Source organism: Podarcis muralis, chromosome 7, assembly GCF_964188315.1.
Source record: "Podarcis muralis chromosome 7, rPodMur119.hap1.1, whole genome shotgun sequence".
In the NCBI taxonomy this organism is placed as follows: Eukaryota; Metazoa; Chordata; class Lepidosauria; order Squamata; family Lacertidae; genus Podarcis; species Podarcis muralis.
In genome coordinates, this window is record NC_135661.1 from 42,172,272 (window position 1) to 42,197,170 (window position 24,899).

The following is a 24,899-nucleotide window of genomic DNA, read 5'->3' on the forward strand; positions in this document are numbered from 1 at the left end:
GATACAGCAAGCTTATTCTTACGCTCTCATCCAAGTTGTTTCTCTTACCTGGGAGACATCTTGCTAGCAAGAGGGGGCTTTTCCTCAACTTTTTTATGGTATGGCTACAACCATCCCCTTCCATATACTTTGGTGAACAAGCACAGACTAACTTAGTTAATGAGTTTATTATACAATGTGGGATTTTGGAAGGAAGAATATACACAACAAACAATTCTGTACAGTGGGGCAAGTTGTCACAGGTAAATCAGCTGGAAGAAGAGGCAGAAGCTTCAACAAACTTGCACCATCATGGACGTCACCATGTTGTCAAAGGCCCTTGGAAAAGGAGGGACAGGTAGTGTTAAAAGAAGGAGGGCAAAGGTTCATCAAAGACAGACCAGCTAACTAAGATAATGGAGCAATAAAAAGGCAGCTTTTCACTTATATGGCTGCGCTTGCCAGCGGTACATCTATCACTGTTGCCTTTAAATCAGGTTCCTCAATGTTGCAAGCAGATTTGAAAGCACAGAGATCCAAGAGAGCATTTAACGAAGCAGGTTGCTTCACCTGTCTCATTCCATCCTACAGGCATACTCATACTTTCTTACGTACGCATGGAAACTCATCATCCCTGACCACTGGACATGTTGGCAAGGAATAATGGGAGTTGTAGTCCAACAACACCTGGGGATTTAAGGTTGAGAAAGGCTGATCTAAAAAACAGTAAACAACCAACCAGGCAAAATGCCTCAGGTGGAAGTTCTATAATTTGGGTACAATCCACAAGAAGCCCACTCTTTAGCAGCTATCTGCTGTACCTCCAGAAAGTCGGGAACACCCAGTGAGGGAGCTTCTAAGATCTTAATTGACAGGAAGGTTTATGGCATGATTTCATGATTTTGGAAGGGGAAACGAGGTGAATACTATTGCAGGGCAGATGTGGGAGAGGCTCAGGATAATATTGCTAAATGCCACTAGAATAGTTCAGTGGATTCTGGAAAGACAAAGCTTCCAACAGCCCTGTAAGATCAACAAAGCTAGTTAAGTTCCAAAGAGACAGGTACTCTCACCAGCCTGCTCACCTGGATTGGATCTGGTCCCCGGGATTATAAAAGGGGTTGCACATGACATCTGTGAAGGAATTATGCAGCTTCCTGAACATCTGAAAAGGGAAGAACCACTTCAGTGACCAGAATGTAGGCATCAATTAGTCTTGAGTAAACAGAAGGAAGTTCTACTTTGACTGGCTCCCTGCAGCTGCCCTGTACTTACACTGCGGATTTCGTTGTCCCTGAGTGCCGTGTTGGAAGAATCCACCACCATCACAAACTTCACCTTGGAATTGGTCACATAGCCATATCTGCTTCAGCAGTCAAGGTCTATTTTTAAGAATATATGAAGCCACCTCACGCACAGTCAGGCCATTGGTCCATCATCTCTCAGTACTGTCTATACCAGGGGTGGTTAATCTGAAGCCCTCCTGAAGATCCCAGCTCACATCAGCACTGGCCAGAATAGCCAGTGGTTGAGGACAATGGGAGTTATAGTTAAGCAACATTTGCGGTGGGGGGCACAATTTAGCTACCACTGGTCTACACTGACTGGCAGCAGCTTTCCAGGGCTCCAGACAAGAATCTCTCAGCCTTTTCTGGAGAGGCCAAATAAGTCTGTGCTCCATCACTGAGCCCTTAACAAATAAACACAAAACAACTGGGTTATGCTAAACACTTCCTAAGCAAAGAGCAGCTTGCCCACATGTAACTGGGTTCAGACTGAATACACAGCAGCTCCCTGCACTGTCACTCCTTTTGCAAGCCCAACCCACACCCTATTTAAACCAATCGACTTTAGATTTCAGTTCCAGGGGCTCCTGTGGTATCACATTCCAGATTTGTCCTTCAACTGGATGAACAAGTTGCTTGGTAGCGGCTGTTGACTGCACAGTCTTAAGGCCACAGAGCAGTTGCATGCAGCCTTAACCGCTGTCTAACTTCTAAACTACATAGGAGACTGCCTATGCTGAGTCAGCCATTGGTCCATCAAGCTCAGTAATGCCTGCACTGACTGGCAGCTCTCTAGTTTTCCCAGCTCTACCTGGAAATGCCCCTATCTCGGACCTTCTACATACAAAGTTAGTGCCTTACTACTGAGCTATGACCTTTCTCTATATATCAAAGCACACAATACTAGTTTAAAACTAAACAGCAACAGATCCAACTAAATTCAGGTGCTGCAGCCCAGCTGTGATCAGAACTTTACCCTCCTTTAAGTTCTCTTGGAATAATGAAGCAAGACTGCAAGAAGGGAACCTGAGAAACAATCACATAGCTGCAGAGCTGGAAGGAATCTTGAATGTGATCTAGGCCAACTCCTCATTCAACCCAAAAGGCATCTAAGATACACTTTGTAGTCTTCAGTTGGGTAGAGCAACCCCAGGTAGAGCTCTCTCTGGTCCACAAGAGCTTTTCCCATAGCAGAGATTTTCTCATCCACAACATCAAGAGACGTGTGGACTGTGTAGTGGAACTTCAGTTCATTTTCTGTCGGAATGCTCTTGATGTACAGAGGATAGTTCTAGAATGAAAAAACAAACAAACCACCAAGTTACTGAACTATGAAGTGATCCAACTGATCTACGCAGTTCTAACTCCCTCTCCCACAACAGGATTCTAAGTACTGTAGTACCTTTTCAGACCGATTTTAACACAGAATCCAAATCAGACACCTATCTCAATCAAACCAGGTGCAAGCCCCCAACAACTGGTTCACAGCTGGAAGAACTCAAATCCCCAAGCAAAGGTCACATTTTTAAGTACATGCTTTCCAGGAGTGGAAGTTCTCTGGAAGAGCTCCAGTTCGCCTAGCCCAGTCAGGGCAGAACCAGCCTTTGAGCCCAGTCGTCGGCATCGGCTCAAAGGCGTACTGACAAGAATGTGCCCAAAAAGTTTGACAGTTTTCCACATACAGTTCATATATGAATTAGGTGCTTTGCTTCCTCCCCTGATTCCCCTCCCTGATTATTACTTGGGAAAGGAGAAGAAAACCTGACGAAAACCAGCTCCTCATCATGGTTGTCATTGCAACCCATTCACTTGTCCTTCTACCTTTAATGCACAACCTGCACCACTGCCCGGAGAGAGAGAGAGCGCAAATTTAACAGAGGCTGCTGCAGCTGTTACTCCTTTCTTGCTTATTGAATGCAACCGAATGGGAAGTGACAAGAAGGGAGGAGCTGGGGGCTCCAGGGATCAGCAGTAGTCCCTGCTGAGGTGTCAGCCTCAGAAGGTGCCAAAGATAGCAGCCCTGCTTTAAGAACATAGCATAAGAGTCTGACAGGCTCAGTCTGGTCCATCTACCAGTGTTTCTTAAGCTTGGGCCCCCAGATGTTGTTGGACTACAACTCCCATCATCCCTGAGCTCTGGCCTTGCTAGCTAGGGATGATGGGAGTTGTAGTTCAACATCTGGAAACCCAAGGTTGAGAAAGGCTGATTCTAGTCCAACATCCTGTTATCAAAGTGGCAAACCAGATGCCCCAATGGGAAGCCCCACAAGCAGGACGTGATGCAAGAGCACCTCTCCCATCCTGCTGTTTCCAGCAACTGGTACTCAAAGACAACCTGCCTCTGACAGTGGAGAAAGAGCAAAGTCATTAATAGCTTTTCCTGCTCCATGAATTTGTCTGACCCTTTTTCAAAACCACCCAAGTTGGTGGCCATCACTACATCTTGTGGCAGAGAGTTCCATAGACTAACTACCTAACGCAGTGTTTCCCAACCTTGGGCCTCCAGCTGTTTTTGGACTACAACTCCCATCATCCCTAGCTAGCAAGACCAGTGGTCAGGGATGATGGGAATTGTAGTTCAAAAACAGCTGGAGGCCCAAGGTTGGGAAACACTGACCTAACGTACCCTTTGCGGGGGGTAGAGTAGCAGAAGAGAGGATTTACCCTCATTCCCTGGTTAACGGCTTCCCAGGAATGTCTGAAGGCAATTCTTGTGTTCCCCCACCCTTACCCTTCCTCTCTCCCTCCTCCACCCGCCGCCCCGTCCCTCAATTGCCCCTGCTCGGTCTCCCACCTCCTTGGCGATCACAGCAATACAAACCGCCATCTTGGGTACTGGAGAGTTCGCTTCCTCCCTCCCTCTTTCACGTAACAGCATCTTTGCCCTTACAGTATTTACATCCACGTGATCGGAGAACCAATGAGCCCAGCGGACCACGGCTCCGCCTCCGCGGCTCTGCGCACGTGACTCTCCTCAGGCGCGAGTGAATGAGCCGGCCCAGACTCTTGTTCCTACATAGAGACTGCGGGCGAGGGTTACCAGGCAGTCTCCTCCCACTTCCAGCTTTTTTTGAACAGCATATCCGCTGCCGCCATATGCGGGGCCAGGAGCAATTATTTCACCTATATTTACAAAACTCCCATATTGTGGGTGGGTTACTACATATAATTAAAATTATACCATATGCCAAAAGTGTGGCGTGGGCTCTTTCCTTCTTTCTAAAGTGCTCCCTCTTGAGTCTCGCCCATGTCTTTAACTCGGCGCGTTCAATGGAGAACCGGTAGTGACTTTCTAGTTACCCTGAGTTTTCCCACGTGCCCCTTGGGCCGTTCCCTCTTCCCCAACTTTTTTTCGGACTCGCGGTGGGCTTGGAGTGGTTGCCATGGAGACGAGACTGCTGCTTCTGCTGCTGGGCCTGTGCGGCCTGGGCAGGGCCGCCAACGCCACTCTACCACGACCCCCTAACTTGGTCTTGCTGTTGATGGACGATGTGAGCCTGGGAAGGGGAGGTGGCAGGGGAAGGAGGGATGGTCCCTGCAAGTGGGGGGGGGGGGCTTCCTCCTCTCGTGAGGAAAAGGGGTCAGGAGGAGAGAGGGAGCCTGGGAAGGGGCGGAAAGGGCCACCTCTCTGGGGAGCACTGGGTGGGTCTGCTTCCTGGAGGAAGTGGGGTGCTGAGAGTAGCATTGCTTCCATTCTGGAGCCCATTTGGTAGGTGTGAAACATTTGGGAGGGTGTGTGTGTGTGTGTGTGTCTGTCTGTCTGTCTGTCTGTCTGACTGACTGACTGTCATTTACACATACACTGGTACAGTATGTGTGTATGTGTGTACTGTATTAAACGATGTGCATATATATGTATGTGTGTGTAATGTATGAATTTACATTAGACAGTGTGGTGCAGTGGTTAGAGAGTCAAGACCAGGAGCTGGGAGACCAAGCTTCAAATCCCCCCTCAGCCATAAAACTTTCCGGGTGACCTTTGGCCAATCACTGCCTGTAAGCCTAAACTACCTCACAGCATTGTTGTGAGGATAGAATGGGGAGATGGGGGAGAACCACTTATGCCCCCTTGAGCTCCTTGGAGGAGAGGTGGGATAGAAATTGATTAAATAAATAAGTGTGATATGTATTAGAAAATGGCTCCAGTAAATTAACAGAAGCCTAGTTCTAGGATTATACCATCCATATACATGAATGGTAACACACACATATATACAGGCACCACCACATCAATGAATGTGGTCAAAAGACAATTCCCTGCCCCAAGGAGCTTCCATTCTGAATTTTGATAGAGAGGAAGAGTTACCATGAAGCTCTGATATCCTGGTGTCTGAAGAGCTGACCTTTGGCACCGAGGCATTCAAGGTAATATCAGTTGCTTTCAAAACACTGTGGTGCTTTATCTTTGGGGGTCAATTTGCACATTATTACATTTTTTAAAATTATGTTTATATTTTCCTCCAAGGAGCTCAAAGTGGCATACATACTTCTCTCACTCATTTTATCCTCACAACAACTCTGTGTGAGGTAAGTTAGGCTGAAAATTACAATGAGGTCTCATCCAGACTTCCAGACTTCCCTTTCTGCTGCATTTTTAGGCACGGGCCCATGCTTTAAAGCACTGTGTCTGAACACTTTTTTTTTTTTGTCCTGGCACTTTCCTCATGAAAACACATTCTTTGCCACTGAACTGGAGCAAACAGCAATCTCTGGAAAGCCCAAATTGTCATCTGTTCAGTGCTGAAGACCAGGTTTTCCTGGGGAAGGTAGTGGGGCAAAAATAATACAGTAATCGGTTACTTGTTGACCTAGCTCTTCAAACCTCTTTTTGAGTTACAGTTTCTCCACCTCTTCCACAAGATGGAAGAGAGAGGAATGGTTTCCCTTTAAGGCAGTGATGGGGAACCTCCGACCAATCGGCCAAATTTGGCTGGGAGGCTCTTTACCCTACACCATGCCCACTTGCTCCACACCTGGCATATTTCAGTAGTCAAGACATGACTGGATTTACTGCAGAACCGATTTCTTAATGGAGAATTCCATTACATAGCTGATTCCTACAGAAAGCAACTTCAAAGGCACCAGCTATCAACTGATAGGCAGTGACTACAAGCCTGCTGATCAGTAGCACTTTAACACACCACACACATCTCTTTGCAAGCCCTTTGTGGCAACAGTTATCACCTTATGTCACTGTGACAGAATTTGTCCCATGAGGAGTTGGAGAGATTAAGACCTGGTCTGCAGCCTAGATCAGGTTCCCCAAACCTTCTTTAAGGACTGGTTTTGGGTGTTGGAGGGGTGTCCCAAAGCAGTTATGTGGCACGAAGTAGGCAGGAAGGCTATGAAAAATGTTCCTTTGGGTGCTGGATGCTCATTTGAGGCAAATGGCTTATCTGCTGGAGTCTTGCAGTTTGATGCAGAATCCCTGCCTTGGTATGTAAGCTGGGCTGTAATTCTTTTGTAAGATGACATGACACTGTCCTGATGAAACACCATAAATGTATGAATAGGCTTCTGGGCCAGCTTGGAGTTTGCCAAGTTTTACAGAGATTGTGTTGGTGGTGGAGGAATGGTGTGTTACAAATAAGTTGTGTGAAGTACATTTCTAAATAAATGAGGTTTATTTCTAAATAATAAGTTGTATGAAATACACGATGTGGGGGCCTGGGAAAGGGCCTTTTCAATGGAACACTCTCCTTCCTGGCCTAATTTCTCAGTGGTTTTAGGTGGCTAGTTAGGACACATTTTTTTCAGGGTTTCAGCAGTGATTTTTTTGTTATGTGTTTTTAAAGGATTGGGTTTTTTATTGATTTTTAACTGTTTGCCTTGTTGTAAACTGCCCTGTGGCTTATGCAAAGGACAGTATAAACCATTCAGAAATAGAGAGCTAGCAGCTGGAACCATTGTTCTTTGAGCTGGAAATTTTGCGCAAGGGTGCCTATTCTGCAGCTTCTATCAAGTGTTTAGATATTCCTCTCCCTTTTGTCTCAAGTGGAGCAATCCTTTCGCTTTTCACCTTTATTGCTGGCAAGAAGTAATAAATAACTACTCGTGTGCTATTAATCTGAACGTCACCATTTTGGATTTCCTTTGCCATCAATGCACTATGTGACCTTAGTCAAGACTAACATATGTGTTAAGCTTCAATCCTTATTGCACCTCTGCATTTCTTTTGGCACAGACCAATATAGTTGTCCATATGAGATTCAGTAAGCTGCTCTTTCACATCTGACATATGCGAATAAAAGACCCAAGCTTTACAGGGCTGTTGTCATATAAGAGTGCGCACTTTGAACACTTGAAAAAACTATCCCTCATAGAAGGGTCACAAACTTGCTTAGTCCTACTGAAGCGAGGAGGATTGTACACAGTGGACACTGCTTGTCTCAGTAAAAGGCTTAGCAATATGAACTTGCTACAAGAGTTCAGGTCTGGGGCCTCGGTCTGTTTTTGAGCACCTCGTGATTGTGATTCATAAGCCATTTTAGGGAAATTATTCCACTGCTCTGCTGACTGTAGTGTTAGAAAAATGCTTTCTAATGTGTTTCTTGCATTTCTTTTTAGTTTCAGGCTATTACTCTTTGCACTCTGTTTTTAGCTGCTTGAAATTGTTGGTGTAATTTTTTTCCCCCTTAAAAAGGGGGCTCCTGTTGATTTGAGTATTTTCCTATGCTACAAAAAGGTTCTCATCCCCTCACCCTCCTTTCCTTATTATATTCAGTAAATATGTGTCAAGAAAAAGTTGCAGTTGAAGCAGGAATGAGTGTTTTAGCTGCAGGTGCCAGCAAGGACAAGCTAGGTATGGTGCCATTTCCCAAAAGGTTGGAAGTTCTCTTGATTTTGCCCCATCCCAGGGGGGGGATTCATGCAACTACCACAAAACAACTTGCTTCATCAAGCCATACATAATTTGTGTTAAGAATGAATTCACTCACAAAGTTGGGGTAGTGAATTTGAAAGGAGGATTAGGGGGGAAATCATGGAGAATTGGTCTATCAATGGCTATTGGTCTTTACAGTTAGAAATGGAACTTCTGTGTTCAGAAGCAGCATATTTGTGATTGCATGTCACTGAAAGCACACAGCAGTGAAGGGCTTATTTGCATCTTGCTCAACTTTTGAGCTTCTCTGGGGCATCGGACTGACCATTGATAGAGACAGAATACTGGACTTTGTGAACCTTTGATCTGACCCAGCCTGACATTTCATACAGAAGGGTTTCTGAAAATGTGATGCAGTTCTTCCCACAGAGGTGTTGCCAGAGATGACGTGATCTGCTTCTTGGCTTCACCCATAGTGTGTTTTGTCAGCTGGACGCTGCCAGCACACCACCTATTGTACAAAACTGGAAATGGTGAATAACCTGTTCCTTGTGTTTCTGAAGGTCACTTGACACTGTTCTCTCCCCTTCGCTGCCCTGCAAATCCATGTTGCTTCCATGAAGCTGAAAAGGCTGCTCACCTTAAACAGGCTGCTGAGCAGTGGAAATCATTGTACAATGTGCTTGGGTATTACAGTGGTGGATGCTACAGTAAAGTTTTTAAATAGCTGAATGATAAAAATGTACACTAGTCCTTTCAACTGATTGTTGTTTATTTGTATTGTGTCCTGGTATGTCTTCAGATGGGCTGGGGTGACCTAGGTGTGTTTGGGCAACCTTCCAAAGAAACCCCAAATATAGACCAGATGGCTGCAGAAGGAATGCTTTTCCCAAGCTTCTACACTGCCAACCCTCTTTGTTCTCCATGTGAGTAAACTCCAAAGCTCTAGAGAAGCAGTGCTGTCTAGGGGGTGGAGAGTTGGGCTTGGTACAAATCGTACCTCTGTCATGAAATCACATTAGGCAAATTGCTGTCTTCAACTTCTAAAGATTAAGATTGCAAATCAAATGTGCTTTGATAAATAATAGTAGCAGTACTAGAACCTAATACTCTAGGAACACATTTTCTTAAAGAAAAATAATAGCAGAAATTGTTATGTTGGAGGACCTTATAATACTGGTAACTGTTTCCTCAAAATGCCTTCAAGCTGTCCCCCAGCCACACGGACTGAGATTGTGGTAACTGGATGTGATGAAATAGTAAAATTGAAGCAGGAAGGATGTTGTCTAAGAAAAGAAAGTCGCCCAACGGATATATACAGTTACTTCTGTGTGCCCCCGCCCCTTGCTTTTCTCTCCTCAGCAAGAGCAGCACTCTTAACTGGTCGTCTCCCCATCAGGAATGGCTTCTACACCACAAATGCCCATGCCAGAAATGGTATGTCCTTCTTTTCCAGCAAATGAGCCTTTACTTTTGCAACCCAAATGTTGGGGTCTTGCTTCAAGTTCCCCCACTAAAGACACATTTATTTATTTATTTATTTATTTATTCATTCATTCATTCATTCATTCATTCATTACTTAACAAAATGTATATATACTACTTACTGGAACAAAAGACCTCCAGGCAGTTTACAATAGGCTGCAATCCTAAGCACATCTACTTAGAAATCAATCTTTTTTGAGATCATGGAAGTAATTGCCAGGCTTAGGATCAGGGTTGTATTGCAAACAAATAGGCCTGGTGTTGCTAGTCCAGCTAACAGGGTTTATAGGATCTTGAATGAACCTGCATGTGTTACTGACTGTCATGACTGCCTCTTCTCTGCATGCAAACTGAGGAGAGAAAAAGGTTCCACTCTTCACTTGAGGACATGCTGCAGTTTCCTGTTATAGACAAACTACAGGAACTGTGGTTCATTCTAACTAGTTAAAACAAATCAACCGATCATGGTTTAATAGTCGGCTTTGTTAACTAACCAGGGTCAGAATAAACCATAGTTCCCTGAATTTGTACACAACAGAGAAGTGCAATTTGTTTTAAAGGGAAAGCAGAAGCATTCTCTCTTCTCTGCTCACATGCAAAGAGGGCAAGTGTGAAAGCCTGAGGCTTATGAAAGCTTGCTTGCGATCATCTTAACTATGATACAGATAGTAGCCTGAAGCAGACCTAAGACTTGCTGCCTAAAGAGAATGTCTCCAAATGTTCCTGCTACAGTACAAATTCTAGTGCTCAGGTTGTTAAATCTGTTTTTGCTTTTGCTGCTAAAGAAGTTGTTTTATTGGATAGGTTAATTAAGATTCAGCAAAAGACGGGTGGAGTGAAGAGAAGAGTTGCATGTTATTATGGAAGGTTAGCAATATGTTTGAAATACACTCTTATAGAAATATGTTCTTCCTACTAAGCCAGGCAAGGGCGTCTGGAGGGCACTACCAAGCTGTCCACAATGAGTGCTTTGCTCTAGCGCTCCTGTTGGGAGGTGCCAGCTTGAGCTGATTTGCGGCCGATCTAGTTGGTGTTAGGGTTGTTTGTTCCAAAATGGCAGATGCTGTAGGAGACCATATGTTTTAGAGCATGCATTTACAGCTCCGGATTGGTGCTGCATATTGGCAAGTGTGGGTGTTCATCTCTTAGCTGACAGTGGAGGGATGCTTGTATATTAGAAGTCCATAAGAAGTATGGAAGAATGCATGCATTTAAAATTAGCTAACAGTCTGAGGCCTGATCTGCATGTCCTTTGTTTGTTTGAGGCATGAAAGGGGGCTTGTCACCTAATTCTGAGCAATCCACCATGTAGCTTGTTACTGTCTGCATTGATGACTGGTGGCTGTTCAGGTCTTCGGGAGAAGTTTACCACAGGCCTACTTTTCCCTGTTCTTGTTTTTAAAGAGCAACATCAGAGGTTGAGTCTTTAGAGCATGTGTTCTGCCACTGGTGTACTGAGGCAGGGAATCCCCAGGGTCTTTAGAAAGAATTTATTTTAGTCCTCCTAACTACCAGCAATGTTGGTGGCTGACCCTGTTAGCCATTCAGCTGTGGTACCTCCCTGATCTGCAGGCTGCAGTTTTTCTCATTTAGGAACAATAGAATGAACAGAAAACTGAGATATGCTTTAAAGCGGGGGGGGGGGGGGGCACCTGTGAGCTCCTAGCCTAATTTCATTCAGCTGGGGGGAACCGAGAGAGAGAGGGGGGGGGGAGACCCAAAATGGGAGGAGGGGAGGAAAATCTGTCTGCAAGTGATCAGTTTAGACTTCTGGCAAAAGTGTTCTGTCCAATGCTCTGCCAGTGTCAGTGGGACCAAGTTTATTAAGTCTGTATCCTTCAGCTCCTGTGGGGGGTTGGCCTGTTAGTTGCCCATTCTTTCAGTTCAGTGCCCAGGGTACAATTCTGGGAGCTGCTATCTAGAGAACCACAAGTGGACTCTCCTGCTCAGGTGATATGTGCACAAACAGACCACATTCACATTATCTAAAGGCTTTTTAAGCAGAGTGCTTTGCCTCTCATTGAACCCAGAAGCCATTTAGCAAAGGAAGCAGCTCTCCTCCACTTACTTGTGAGGGAGCCAGAGGGCAAATTTGCATCTCAGTGCATGGTGCAAGCAGGTTTGCCATATTGGCTTGTTCCCTGCCCCTCTGCATTCTTCGTGTTTCTAAAAACAATTGACTGGCTCTCTGCTTTAAGAAATACCTTGGGAATCAATGGAACAGAGGCATAGCTGGGGGGGGCACTGGGTGTCACACTGCGGGGGGTGGCACTTACCATGGGGCCTGCAGCGCGCCTAAGCCACACGTCTCTCCTGGGAGTGACACGGTGGCTCAGGTGCTTGCAGTCTTTTGCCTCCCTGTCAGCTGCCCTACGGTGGGCAGCTTGCCCTGCCCCCATGGGCCACTCACCCTGCCCCGGGCACCTGAATGGCTAGCTACACCACTGCAATGGAACCTGATGTTGAGAGAATAAAATTTTAGACATGAAACTGAATGGACACAGAGACAGTTACTTGAAATGTCCTCTAATGTTTGGTGCAATTTGGGCCAGATATTTAGAATGAAGATGGCACATGTTTTAATCTATTTTTAGTTTATTGTTGATTTAATTTTTTGAATGTTCTAAATCATTGTTAATTGTTTTTATTGCTAATCTTATTGCATTATCTTTTTTGTAAATGGCTTTGAGGTGTTGTTGTTGTTTTTTACAATCAAGTGGCGTATAAATTTTATGAAATAAATAAATTATAGATCAGTCTTCCCCAACCTGGTGCCTTACTTGCAGTTTTAGACCACAATTCCCATCATCCCCATCTATTGGCCATGCTGGCAGAGGCAGATGGAAGTTGTAGTCCACTACATCTGGAGGTTACCGTATCAGCTACACCTCACTTAAATCCTGCTAATCCCTAATCTACCTGTCTTTCTGGCCTGTCTTGTCCTATCCCCCAATCCCACTTGGATCTTGAAGAGGCCTCTTACTGAGTACAGTGGTACCTCGGTTTACGAACTTGATCCGTTCCAGAAGTCCGTTCTTAAACCGAAACCATTCTTAAACCGAGGCATGCTTTCCCTAATGAGGCCTCCCGCCACCGGTGCCCTTCCACTGTTAGGCTTCCGTTCTTAGACCGAGGTAAAGTTCGCAAACTGCGACAACAACTTCCAGTTTTGCGGCGTTCTTAAACCGAATAGTTCGTAAACAGGGCTGTTCTTAAACCGAGGTACCACTGTACAGTTAATAAATCATGTTACCACCTGCAAACCTTCTCATTTGGCTGAAGTGTTTTTGTCTTAATGCAGCCTACACCCCCCAGGTCATAACAGGGGGCATCCCAGATTCGGAGCTCCTCCTTCCAGAATTGCTGAAGAAAACAGGCTATGTCAATAAGATCGTTGGCAAATGGTAAAGCTCCTTTTTGAATATGTCCCTTTTTTTGTATGGCTTGCTTTATATGTGAGAGAATCAGAGTTCAAATAAGTTGGTTTAGTTTGTGATTTCTGTCTTCAGAAATCTTGGCAGGGAATCGTCCCCCCCCCCCCCACCTGCTGTGACTAATTTTAGAGCCAAGGACTATCGTATAATAGAGGCAACATGCTGCACTTATTTCCATAAGAAATTGCAAACCTGCATTGCCAGAGCATGCCATAAGCAGTCATCAAATCGTTTATCTTTGGCCCTTGCAAAATGTTGATCTCGGAGGTATGGCACTTTCTGCCTAAATTGTAAGCTGTTCCATTTTGATCCTGCTTGAATAGCAGAGTTATTGAGTGGCTTCAGAGATGCATTCCCTTCCCCAAGGAGAGAAGGACTGATGCTAGCACTCTTCCGAGGAGTCATAGCATAATCTAGGCGGGCAGAGGGTAAACCGGGAACTACTGAACAAATATTGACCCACAATCTGCTTGTGCAGTATCCCAGGAGCTCTTTTAAAAGAGCTAAGAGTTGGATCATTGAAATTGATGACAAACCTCTGTGGTGCTGGCGCAGGTGTTAACAAAGGTAACGGCAAGGCCACTGAAAATGGTTCTTTTATATAAATCATGGTTGTTAAGAAAGGCCTCACAGCAGCTGAGGAGGAAAGTGTGATTTCTGAGCCACTTTGGAAGAAAAAAGGAGAGAGACAGAGATGACTGTTCTCTTCCTATTGCTCCCCTGACGATTGACTTCCCAGATTGGTGTATGAATTTACTGCTGATGAAGAGATCAGTGGCTCAGGCAGGGTTTTGTAACTTTTTCCTTAAGGGGATTCTTCTGTTTGAAATGTTCATGTGTTTATTTTTTTTTTTTTTTTATAATAAATTTTTATTAGTTTTCCATAAATAAAGAATAAACAAAACAAAAACATAGACATAAACAAACAAAAACATGACTTCCCCATACCACCCCTTTCCTGCATTCTTGTTTCAAGATTTTTTAGCAACCCTCTGATCATAACTTAAGTATATTTCATGTATTTAACTTCAGTTAATTATTAATACAACTGTAGTTCTTTATCTCTTATAACTCTGAGCCCCTAATTTTCCAAATTACAACAGTTTTTAAGATAAACTTTGAATTTGTTCCAGTCTTCATCCACCGCCTCTTTCCCCCGGTCTCGAATTCTGCCAGTCATCTCTGCCAGTCCCATATAGTCGATCACCTTCGTCTGCCATTCTTCCAACGTGGGTAAATCTTGCGTCTTCCAATACTTTGCTAGAAGAATTCTTGCTGCTGTGGTGGCGTACATAAAAAATGTCCTATCCTTCTTTGGCACCATTTGGCCCACCATACCCAAGAGAAAGGCCTCTGGTTTTTTAACAAACGTTCTCTTCAGAACTTTTTTTATTTCATTATAGATCATTTCCCAGAAAGCCTTAATCTTCGGGCAGGTCCACCAAAGGTGATAGAAGGTTCCCTCCGTTTCACTGCACTTCCAACACTTGTTATTGGGCAAATGATAGATCTTTGCTAACTTAGCAGGAGTCATGTACCACCTGTAGATCATTTTCATAATGTTTTCTTTTAAGGCATTGCATGCCGTAAATTTAACACCAGTGGTCCATAACTGCTCCCAGTCTGCAAATTCAATGTCATGCCCAATGTCCTGTGCCCATTTAATCATATTAGATTTCACCATTTCATCTTGAGTATTCCATTTCAACAGCAAGTTGTACATTCTTGACAAATTTTTAGTATTGGGTTCTAACAGTTCTGTTTCTAATTTTGACTTCTCCACCTGGAAGCCTTTCTTTCTGTCCTGTTTAAATACTTCATTTATCTGTCGATAATGTAACCAATCTCTCACCTTAAATTTCAGTTTCTCAAAACTCTGCAATTTTACATTTTCACCATCTTGTTCTATAATTTCACAATATTTAGGCCAATTAGAACCCATATTCAATTTTTTCACCTCTTTTGCTTCCATTGGTGACAACCACCTGGGGGTTTTACTTTCAAACAGGTCTTTATACTTAATCCAAACATTATACAGAGCTTTCCTCACCATATGGTTCTTAAAACCTTTATGCAATTTTACCTTGTCATACCATATATATGCATGCCAACCAAATCTGTTGTCAAATCCTTCAAGGTCCAAAATGTCTGTATTCTCGAGGAGCAGCCAATCTTTCAACCAGCAAAACGCTGCTGATTCATAGTAGAGTCTTAAGTCCGGCAGGGCAAAACCCCCTCTATCTTTCGCATCTGTTAATGTCTTAAATTTTATTCTTGGCTTTTTGCCCTGCCAAACAAATTTCGATATGTCTTTCTGCCACCTCTTGAAACAGTCCATCTTGTCTATTATTTGTAATGTCTGAAACAGAAATAACATTCTAGGCAATACATTCATTTTGATAACAGCAATTCTGCCTAACAAGGAAAGTTTCAGCCTTGACCATATGTCTAAATCTTTCTTAACTTCTGTCCAACATTTATCATAATTGTCTTTAAAAAGATTCACATTTTTCGATGTCAAATTCACCCCCAGGTACTTCACTTTTTTTGCTATCTCCAAACCTGTTTCATTCTGGAATGTCTCTTTTTCTTCATTTGTTAGGTTTTTTTCCAAAACTTTAGTTTTTTGTTTGTTCAGCTTAAATCCTGCAACTTGACCAAATATCTCGATCAGTTCTAAAACTCTTTTTGTGCTAGTGATTGGCTGTTGCAAAGTCAAAACTAGGTCATCTGCAAATGCCCTTAATTTATACTCTTTCACTCCGACCTGAAATGTTCATGTGTTTAAGGACCATGGTTTGGTCTTACCTTCTAACCTAAAAGACACACCTCCTCCTTTCTACTCTGTGGCCTTAGCACCTGCAGCTACACTGCCACCTCCCTGATCTATTAATGGGGCGACTCAGGATTGGGGAGTTCTCAGATCAAAGTGCATTGTAAAATCGCATGTGCAAGTCTTTGTGGCAAAGGATGCCACTGCTGGGGCTGGGCAGTGAGCCAGGAACCGGGAGCTGTGGGTTGAAGCCAGTAGTCAGGACCAAAGAGTAAGCCCAGGACTAAAGGAGAAACCAGGAGGCAGAATTGAGAAACAAGCCAGAAATCGGGACTGAAGAATGGTCAAAAGGATGCAAAATTACACTGCAGTTCAGGAAGACCTTAACTGGAACAGGCAACCCTGTTGTGTGGTTTTCTGCCCTGAAGGATTCAAAATACCAGCCTGGGCAGATAGAGTCAGTGTGTAATTGAGTGGCTCACCATATGAGGCAACCATACACAGACCCAAAGGTTCTGACTTTGAAGTGTGTTGGCCTTGGTTGCCGCTGTAACAAATTTAAAGCAAGGATAGCCAGTCCCGGCCGGCAGGGCCCAGTGGTCATAGACAATAGTAGTTGTGGTCTACCAATATCTAGAGGGCACCACATTGGATTCCCCCAATTTCAAGTAACACATTCTGCAACAGAATTAATAGCCAAATCTTTCTGGAGATAAAGTGTGTCATGCAAAAAATGTCAGGCCAGGATAATACAGCTAATAAATGCAGCACCTACACGAGCATTTTTCCCCCATTAGTTTGGGGAGCAGATTCAAGGGTCATTGTTAATAGAGAGTCCAGGGGGACTCCACCTTGCTTGGCAGTACAGTATATGTGACTCCTGGTTGGCAGCTCAACTTACGTTACACCTCATTGAAGATAAAAGGGCAGCGGGGTGACATTGTTTCTTGGAGGAAGGGCAGATTAAAAACAGGGGCAAAATAACACAGGCCAAGAAAGGATGCATATATTTCAGGGGATTTGCCAACAAGCTAGCGAACATTCACTGATGATCAAGCTGTTTGCCACTAGAAGCACCGTCCTAGGAAAGAAAGCAAATGAACCCACACCCGTGAATTATTTATTGCTGCAAATCCAAACAGCAGACTGCCGAAGAAGAAAAATACAGCTCAGTGGGCTGCAGGCAATGGGATGCAGCTGAGTGCTAATAAATGTAAATTCATACACCTGGGGAAAGGAAATAAACAGCACAGATACAGATTGGTTCCAGGGAGTTATCTGGAAAGCAGCAAGTCTCAAACAACCTCAGAGCCATAGCAGAAAGCTAATTAAGTCTGAGCTTGCAGCATAGTTCCTCTTGTGAGGGTAGGAAGCACCGGATTGGTTAGACCTGGCGCCTGTTGTGTCAGCCTGTTTCTAGGGCTGAATTTCATTGCCAATCGGTAAAGGGGTGCAGCGCAGAAGAGGGAATGCAGTGCATTCTTCACTCTGCAGGCTGTCTTTTTGTGGTGCTTCCCCCCACACAAAAAACAGTGCAATGTGGGCCGTGCTGGGCAAGTAGAGGACCAGTGCCTGCCCCACCCCCACCCCACTTGTCACATGGTTTGGTGCAATCTTCCATGCTTAGCCAGCTGGTCAAAACTCTGCCCCCAAAAGAATCTGAATTCTGTGACTTAATCATTTAAATAGGTATACTTTCCTTCAACGTGATTCCAAAAATAAAATCAACATGTTAAAATACAGTAACTCAGTAAACAATGTGATATGACCAACCACAGTAAAACAATGAAGCATATTGCCACATACCTGGTCTTAAAAACCGGGTGAAAAAGCAAGTCGTTAGCAGGCGTCAAAAGCGCATCAGAGTCTGCACCTTATTTCAGGGAGGAAATGATTCCATGAGCTCAGTTGCCCAACGGAGAAGGCTTGTCACACCATGGCCCTAGGCAAGATGAGGCACAACTAAGACTTCCTCATCTGAGAATCTCAGCATGGGAGAAAACATACTTCAAGTGTCCAGGCCTATGTCAATAAAAACCCTTTAATATTGCTTGGTGGTAAATTGGCAGCCAGTTCAATTCTTTCAACAATGGCATCCCATGGTCACAGCAGGCAGCTCTGCTCAGCAGTCTAGCTGCCAAATTCTGCAGTACCTGCAGCTTCTGAACCAGCTTTAAGGGCAGCCCCACATAGAACAGATTACAGTAATCCAGTCTTGAGGTTACCAACGTTATGGGTTGCTGTGACCAGGCTATCTTTGTCCAGGAATGGCAAGGAATGATCACAGCTTGTACACCAGCCAATGCTGGTAAAAGGTGCTCCTAGCCACTAGTTAATTGTGCATCCTCAGGCTAAGCCTGAACTCAGACTGGATTGGATCCAGATAATCATTTTTCTCTAAGAGCACCCAAAACTGAAAAGCCAGCACTCGCCTTAAGCATTAATTATACAAATTAAGCATGTTGGCTTCGGTTTTCTCATTTGCCATCATCATTCCTCTTTTGCTTATGGAGCAGGATAAGGAACTACAGTATGTGGACTAGCACCAATGCCTGCTCTGGCTCTGGAAATGGCACAAGGTTACATCAGTCTTTGCCAACCTGGAGCCCTTCAGATGTTCTGGACAACAGCTGCCATAAGATGCAGCTAGCACAGCAAAGCTGGCTTGGACTGATGGTACTTGTAGCCAAGAAAATCTGAAGAGTATCAGGTGAAGGGTATATTACGTTTTCCACATATTTTTGAGCCATGGAAACTACTATTGATAAGTGCTGTGCAGGGTTCAACAGAGGAAATGGTCCAGCAAGGGACTTTGGGAGGTTACAGGTGATGGACCAGGAAGCCCCCAAAGACAAATTATCTGAATTAGTTAGCTGTGGGCCATTCATTGTCTACTTCTTAACCATGGGTTATTACATCTGTCAGCTTCTTTGTTACAGTGCATTTTTTGTGCAGTGCTCATAGGGTGATTGATCTTCTCTTATGCATCCCTGACTGGTTTTTTCTTTTTCTTTTCTTTTTCTTACTCTTTTCTAGGCACCTTGGCCACAGACCTGAGTTCCATCCCTTGAGGCATGGATTTGATGAGTGGTTTGGATCCCCTAATTGCCATTTTGGACCTTACGATAACAAGGCAGCGCCTAACATCCCTTTTTACAGGGACTGGGAAATGATTGGCAGGTAGCCGCTTTTCTGTGTCACCTGTGCCTTGTTGCCTTTTGCTTTTCTTCTGCTTTTTCTGGCTCCTATTAAGCTCTGCTACAGAAGAGGGCCTAGGGCTCCATTCTGCTGCCCTTCCTTCCTTCCAGCAGAGCATAACGTGCTGGCGTTTGCCTCCCCCCCCCCCTGTAAGAGGCCAGGGGGCTCTAGGCTTCTGGATCAAGGACCTCTGCAGGGCTGCATTTTCCAGAAATTCCACCACACGTCAACACTTACTGAGACACACCAGGCACCCGAGGTGAAGTGATGGAAACACCACCTGATACGCACACAGAGCAGGCTTGCAGTACCCCCTGAGGAGCTGCCATATGCAGTGAATTATGTATGAGAACTCCATTAACAATGACAAGGTTGCAGAGTTAATCACTCGGAAGTTAGGAAACACCAGCCCCCCAACTGGCTTACTCTTCTGCTGTAGCTTTGGCTGAAATCCACCAACCAATGTTACTCCTGAGAAAATCACTCTGAAGGCCCCTTCTAAGTTACGCTTTCCTCTACAGAAATATAGTATGTCTCCATTTAAAGGTAAAAGATATTAAGAAGTGCCTCTGATTGCTTCCTGTGTGGCATTAAATGTGTTTTTGTCTGCGGTGCTGCCCAGTCTAGTGTGCTTATGAGTGGGTGGAAAAGGTCCTGTTTATGCATTATCTAGGTAAAGGGACCCCTGACCATTAGGTCCAGTTGTGACCGACTCTGGGGTTGCGCGCTCATCTCGCTCTATAGGCCGAGGGAGCCGGCGTTTGTCCGCAGACAGCTTCCGGGACATGTGGCCAGCATGACTAAGCCACTTCTGGTGAACCAGAGCAGCACACGGAAATGCTGTTTACCTTCCCGCCAGAGCGGTACCTATTTATCTACTTGCACTTTGATGTGCTTTTGAACTGCTAGGTTGGCAGGAGCAGGGACCGAACAATGGGAGCTCACCCCCTCACGGGGATTCGAACCGCCAACCTTCTGATTGGCAAGTCCTATGCTCTGTGGTTTAACCCACAGCACCACCCGCGTCCCTTCTATGCATTATCTATTACTCTGACATTAATGCAGTTTTCCCCAACCTTGTACCCTCCAGATACTTTGAACAGCTTCCACATGTTGTTGGGTTCCAAACTCCTACCACCCTTGACCATTGGCTGTGCTGGCTATGATGGGAGCTGTACTCCTATATATCTGGAGGGCCCAGTGTTGGGGAAAGCTGGATTAAACTAGATAAGATAAACGGCTGAAAAAGCAATCCTCAGCGAAACAGAGCAGAGCTATTTGAGATTGTATTCATGGTTTGCATACATGGAGTAACGTTTCCTAATACATAGTGACTCGCTGCCAACTTCCTAGGGGACTGATGGGGAGCAAAGCACTTACTCCGCCACTGCCATATCCTGTAAAACACCTGGAACATGTTTTCTGTTTTTTGTTTAAAACTTTCTAGGTATTACGAAGATGTAAAAATTGACCATAAGACGGGGGAAGCCAACCTAACTCAAATGTACTTACAGGTACTCTGTATTCTGATAAAACGTTCTTTAAAACCCACAGTCACTTTCTGCTTGCTTGCTTATACATATGTAGCATGGGTGGCCATATTTAAGGTTGATTCTCTTGTCATTTCCAGGAAGCCCTTGATTTCATTAGCACACAGCATGCCAGCCAACAGCCGTTCTTTCTGTATTGGGCAATCGATGCTACTCACGCGCCTGTGTATGCCTCCAGGGAGTTCTTGGGCACTAGCCAACGAGGGCTGTAAGTCGCTTTTTGAGCTGAAGTATCATTTCCTCCTCCTCTCCTTTTTCTGGCACTAGAAGAAAAGCACTAGAAGAAAACCAAGAACAGTGGTGGTTGACAATAGAGATCACAACTTACAAGTTTAAAAGTATGTGTGTTATGAGCATTAAAGAGCAGCAGGTGCTTTGAGAGTGTTTATCCTCGGTTGAAGACTCTCTTGCAATCTGAAATAAAAGTCTTGCATCCAAAGCAAATAGGGTTGACAACTATTGATTGAGATCAAAGATTCTGGTACCTGGGTACAGTCTGGAGGCAAGACCAAAGCTGATCTGAGGGTTATCTAGCCAGGGAGCCAAGCATAAAAGCTGTCATATCAAAGGTGTACAGCCCAAAAAAACCTGGAGGGAAGAGTTAGACTCTCATTTTCTGACAACTGACCCCGAAGCAAAACCAAAAATAAACGTTTAAAATGGCCACATTTTATTTATTTATTTATTTATTTATTTAAACAGTAGATTGGTAACTTTCTGCATACCGTATTTATTCAAATCTAATGCTCACCTTTTTTGGCCAAATTACATTACGAAAATTAAGGTGCGCATTAGATTCTATGGCACATTTACATTTGCCACCAAATAGGGTTTTTTTGTTTTGTTTCAAGGTTCTGAAAATAGAGGTGCACATTAGATTTGATGGTTCATTAGACTCAAGTAAACACGGTGTTTTTAGTGGATGGTGTCTTCCCTCCCCTCTCCAATTTTGTTTATAGAGGTTAATTTGAGCCAGGAATCACCAGGGCTTAGTCCAGGAACATGTGTCCAGCATCAGAGATTAAGAAATTTGGAATACTTCCCCCCCCCCCCATCCTTTGCACTAAGATTTCCTTTGCAACTTTCAAGTACTCTGTGTGTGTGCCTGTCCACACACACACTTCCTCTGTGGTTCCTCTTCTCCTCACCACCCATTCCAGTTTTGCTTTGAGGACATTCTGTGCTGAGTGAAGATGACCAGCTGAAATGGAGTGGGGCTTTCAAAAGGCCCCCAAATCAGAAAGAAGGGAGCCAGCTTTGTGGTGATCAGCAGCTTCCCTTGTGAGAGTGGGTGGGTCTTGCTGTTGGATGTTTAGCTTTTCTGGGAGCTCATCTGAAAGTTCTCTTGGTGATACTGAGTGACCACTTGAATATAACTAAGACCTATATATAAAAACAATACCTAATAATGTGTTAATTATGAACAAATAAAACTTTTAAAAACAGTTAAGAGCTTTGCTCTAACAACCAACATACCCCTCCCCAAACATAACTAAGATTTGTAAATTCCAGGTGGGTAGCCGTCTTTTTAAAGCAAAAACAAAGAGGTTTATGGTATCTTAAAATCGACCTGAATGTCTCATGCATCTTGACAGCATGTACTCTGACCTATTCAAGCTTTTGCTAGAATAATAGTGCATATTACCTGGAATTCAATCCCACTTCATTCAACAGAGCTTACTCCAAGGTCAGGGTGAAAAAAAATCCAATCCTGAGAGTAAGCCCCCTTGAACACAGTAAGACTCACTTCTGAGTAAACATGCATGTGCTTTTACACATTTAAGTTCCCAAAAAGACTCCATATTTGAAGAACTGGAAAGAAACATTTTTTGCCCAAACAAATATGCAGAATAACTCATTCCTTTTCCAATTATTTAAGACATTTTTATACTGCCCTTCATTAAGAAACGTTCCAGGGTGGCTTACCAACAATATAATCCAATATAATGTGCTAACTTTTATACTGACTACATAAAGTCAACACATTAAAATCACTGAATACTTAACATCTACAGTACCTAAAAGAAATACTAAAAGCTTGGTATTAAGACCTTTAAGAAGAAGGGCCCCGCTGGAATAGACCAAAAGCCCATCTAGTCCAGCATCTTTTTCTCACAGTGTGCAGCCAGATGCCCAAATGGGAATCCTGTAAGCAGGGATCTCATAAGCTGTTGTAAACAATTAGCAAATAGATGAGTAATAGCTGCCTAAAACCAATAAAGAGTGACATCTTCCTTATCGGTACCAGTATCCTCAGCCCTTAGCAGTCTGTTATAAAATTTATTTTGTAAATGAAACACTTTTTCTGAACCCTTGCTATTTTTGGAACTGGTTGATTTAAAAAGGGGGGTTGTTTAATAATGTGTTTATTATTTTGTTGTAAGCAGCTTTAAGAGCAGTGTGTTGGAAACTATTTACAGATAAATAAATATTACCGTTGCATATTACAGAATCTACAAGTCCTAAACACAAACACACCCACACACCCACTTGACAAGCTTGTCATTTGCTCTCCCTGCCTCTCAGGTATGGTGATGCAGTGCGAGAAATTGACGACAGCATTGGGAAAATACTGAGTCGCCTTCAAAAGCTGGGCATAAGCAACAACACCTTCGTATTTTTCACATCTGACAACGGTGCTGCCCTTGTTTCCGGTCCTGATCAAGGTTGGTTTTCCTGGTACAGAGCTTGTCAAGTTAGGAATAGAGAATTTGAGACTTCCGCATTTCACCTAGTTTGTTCCTAATATCTAACTGGTCCATTCCTAAGATCTAACAGGTAAAATGTGGCCTGCTGGCATCTGAACCAACTTATTAAGCCCCAGATCTGTAAATTCTCCTTGGCATGTCTCAATAAATGCAGAGGATCTTATAAGCATGTCTGCTGAACTCTGAAAAGCTGTTAAGATGACAATTCCCTTGCATTTACAGGTTTGCTCCATTTCACAACTTTTTGGTTTTTAGTTCCCTTGGGCACAGTCACTGTGAATTAATCACTTGCCCCCTGTAATTTGTTCACACATCCCATCCCCGCAGTCTCAGAGGCAACTCTGAGGTTGATTTCAGGAGCATACAGATCAGAAGGAATTGCCACGAGTTCTAATCCCAGTCAAGTTATTGGCTCTTTTTATGACCTCCTGCAACTCCTGACTTTCAGCTGAGCAGCAATGGCCTCTGCTAACTGGCTGCTGATTTAGAACATTATGTCTGTTTGCAGTTGTGATCTTTAGTATAGAGAGACAGGAAAATTTGTCTGCTACTAATCACCTTGTTTCTCCTTTATTCAAATTACAATTAATGGTGATGCAAAGAGACTGAAGTAAACAATAGTACTTTGGACATTACTCTTGACATTGGTTAACCAACCCACTGAATGGAAACTGGAGTCTCATTCTGTCTCTTTATAGCCTTCAGCAAATCCCTGTTTCTCAGCCTCCTTCCCTACTCATAAAAATGTTAATAATAATAATAACAATAATAATTAAGAGCCTAATCTTCTGGAACACTTAAGAGGATGAATGCGTTAAGGTTTGTATGGTAGTTTGTAGGCTAAAAAACGATCTTCAGATGAGACTTAAAGCTTGTTTTCTAAAAGCTGCAATGTCAAGAAATAAACGAACATCAAGCATATGTTGTCATTATGATATTTCAGTGATGTCACACCAGTGTCACAGGTCAGTATTCTATTGCAAATGTCCAGGATGGAAGGGTTAATATGCTATGTAGACTATGATGTTGATTGACATTGTTCAAAGGACTTGAACAAAATTCGTTGGTGGTGTCCTTGGGGAATAGGTTTGTTTTACCCTTTAGTTTTGCTTATTTCACCTTTGAGTCATACCTCTCCAGAGCTCTTTTAGAATTACTATTTTCTCTTTCTCTAGCTGGTAGCAATGGCCCTTTCCTATGTGGCAAGCAAACTACCTTTGAAGGTGGCATGAGAGAGCCAGCAATTGCCTGGTGGCCAGGACATGTACCTGCTGGGCAGGTGAGAGTCTGGAGTTATTTAATGACTTTGTTACAGTCTGTTCTGAAGGTGTCTCTTTCTTTTTAATGAATTCTAGTGGGCTTTTAGTCAGAGAGACCTGTTCTCATCTTGCAGAAGAGCCTTCCAGGCACGGCAGTAAGATCTGGTGTTGCAGCACTATGGAGTGAGCAACTTGCTCCAACAAGGCTAAAGGTAGACGGAGGCCTTTTGAGCCCTTGCCTCCAGTCTTGCTCTCCCTGGTTGCACCCCCTTTGTGAGAACTGCAATCCTCTGGTCTGTAGATGGGCATTCTCCTGCACTGTGTGGCCTCCTGCTTTGTGTGCTTCTTGCACCCTTTTGAATCCATGGAGGGTCGCTGCCAGGCAGTGCAGACAACACTGAGCC

General features: G+C 43.8%; 2 protein-coding genes across 4 annotated transcripts in view; one reads left to right on the forward strand and one right to left on the reverse strand.

The window, feature by feature from the left end:
* Positions 1-148: 148 nt before the first annotated feature.
* On the reverse strand, positions 149-4,198 carry TRAPPC2L (trafficking protein particle complex subunit 2L). Of its 2 annotated transcripts, none has more exons than XM_028739985.2 (5): positions 4,060-4,198; positions 2,384-2,556; positions 1,255-1,342; positions 1,065-1,144; positions 149-318 (listed from the first exon to the last, which is right to left on the reverse strand). In XM_028739985.2, the coding sequence occupies exons 1-5, from the start codon at positions 4,141-4,143 to the stop codon at positions 273-275; spliced, it is 471 nt and encodes a 156-aa protein (XP_028595818.2). In that variant the 5' UTR covers positions 4,144-4,198; the 3' UTR covers positions 149-272. The 2 variants fall into 2 exon arrangements, with proteins under 2 accessions (XP_028595818.2, XP_028595819.2); XM_028739986.2 differs by having other exon boundaries at positions 4,087-4,188.
* A 339-nt stretch (positions 4,199-4,537) lies between these two features.
* The window catches only part of GALNS (galactosamine (N-acetyl)-6-sulfatase), a 52,550-nt gene continuing 32,188 nt past the window's right edge, over positions 4,538-24,899 (forward strand). The window contains exons 1-9 of one of the 2 annotated variants that reach the window (XM_028739979.2): positions 4,538-4,756; positions 8,891-9,014; positions 9,451-9,525; positions 12,875-12,977; positions 18,817-18,960; positions 20,426-20,492; positions 20,609-20,736; positions 23,055-23,194; positions 24,412-24,515. In XM_028739979.2, coding sequence (XP_028595812.2) covers positions 4,649-4,756; positions 8,891-9,014; positions 9,451-9,525; positions 12,875-12,977; positions 18,817-18,960; positions 20,426-20,492; positions 20,609-20,736; positions 23,055-23,194; positions 24,412-24,515 — 993 coding nt within the window. In that variant the 5' untranslated portion in view covers positions 4,538-4,648. Of the gene's footprint in view, positions 4,757-4,870; positions 4,975-8,890; positions 9,015-9,450; positions 9,526-12,874; positions 12,978-18,816; positions 18,961-20,425; positions 20,493-20,608; positions 20,737-23,054; positions 23,195-24,411; positions 24,516-24,899 lie in introns of those variants that run through there. The other variant, XM_028739980.2, reaches the window with a different exon arrangement.

Coding starts and splice junctions, on each gene's coding strand:
- TRAPPC2L (XM_028739985.2), bottom strand. CDS start 4,143: ATGCTGTTACGTGAAAGAGGGAGGGAGGAAGCGAACTCTCCAGTACCC. Junction 2,557..4,059: donor TTGCTGTGATCGCCAAGGAG/GTGGGAGACCGA, acceptor TTTTCATTCTAG/AACTATCCTCTGTACATCAA. Junction 1,145..1,254: donor GGGACAACGAAATCCGCAGT/GTAAGTACAGGG, acceptor TTCCCTTTTCAG/ATGTTCAGGAAGCTGCATAA.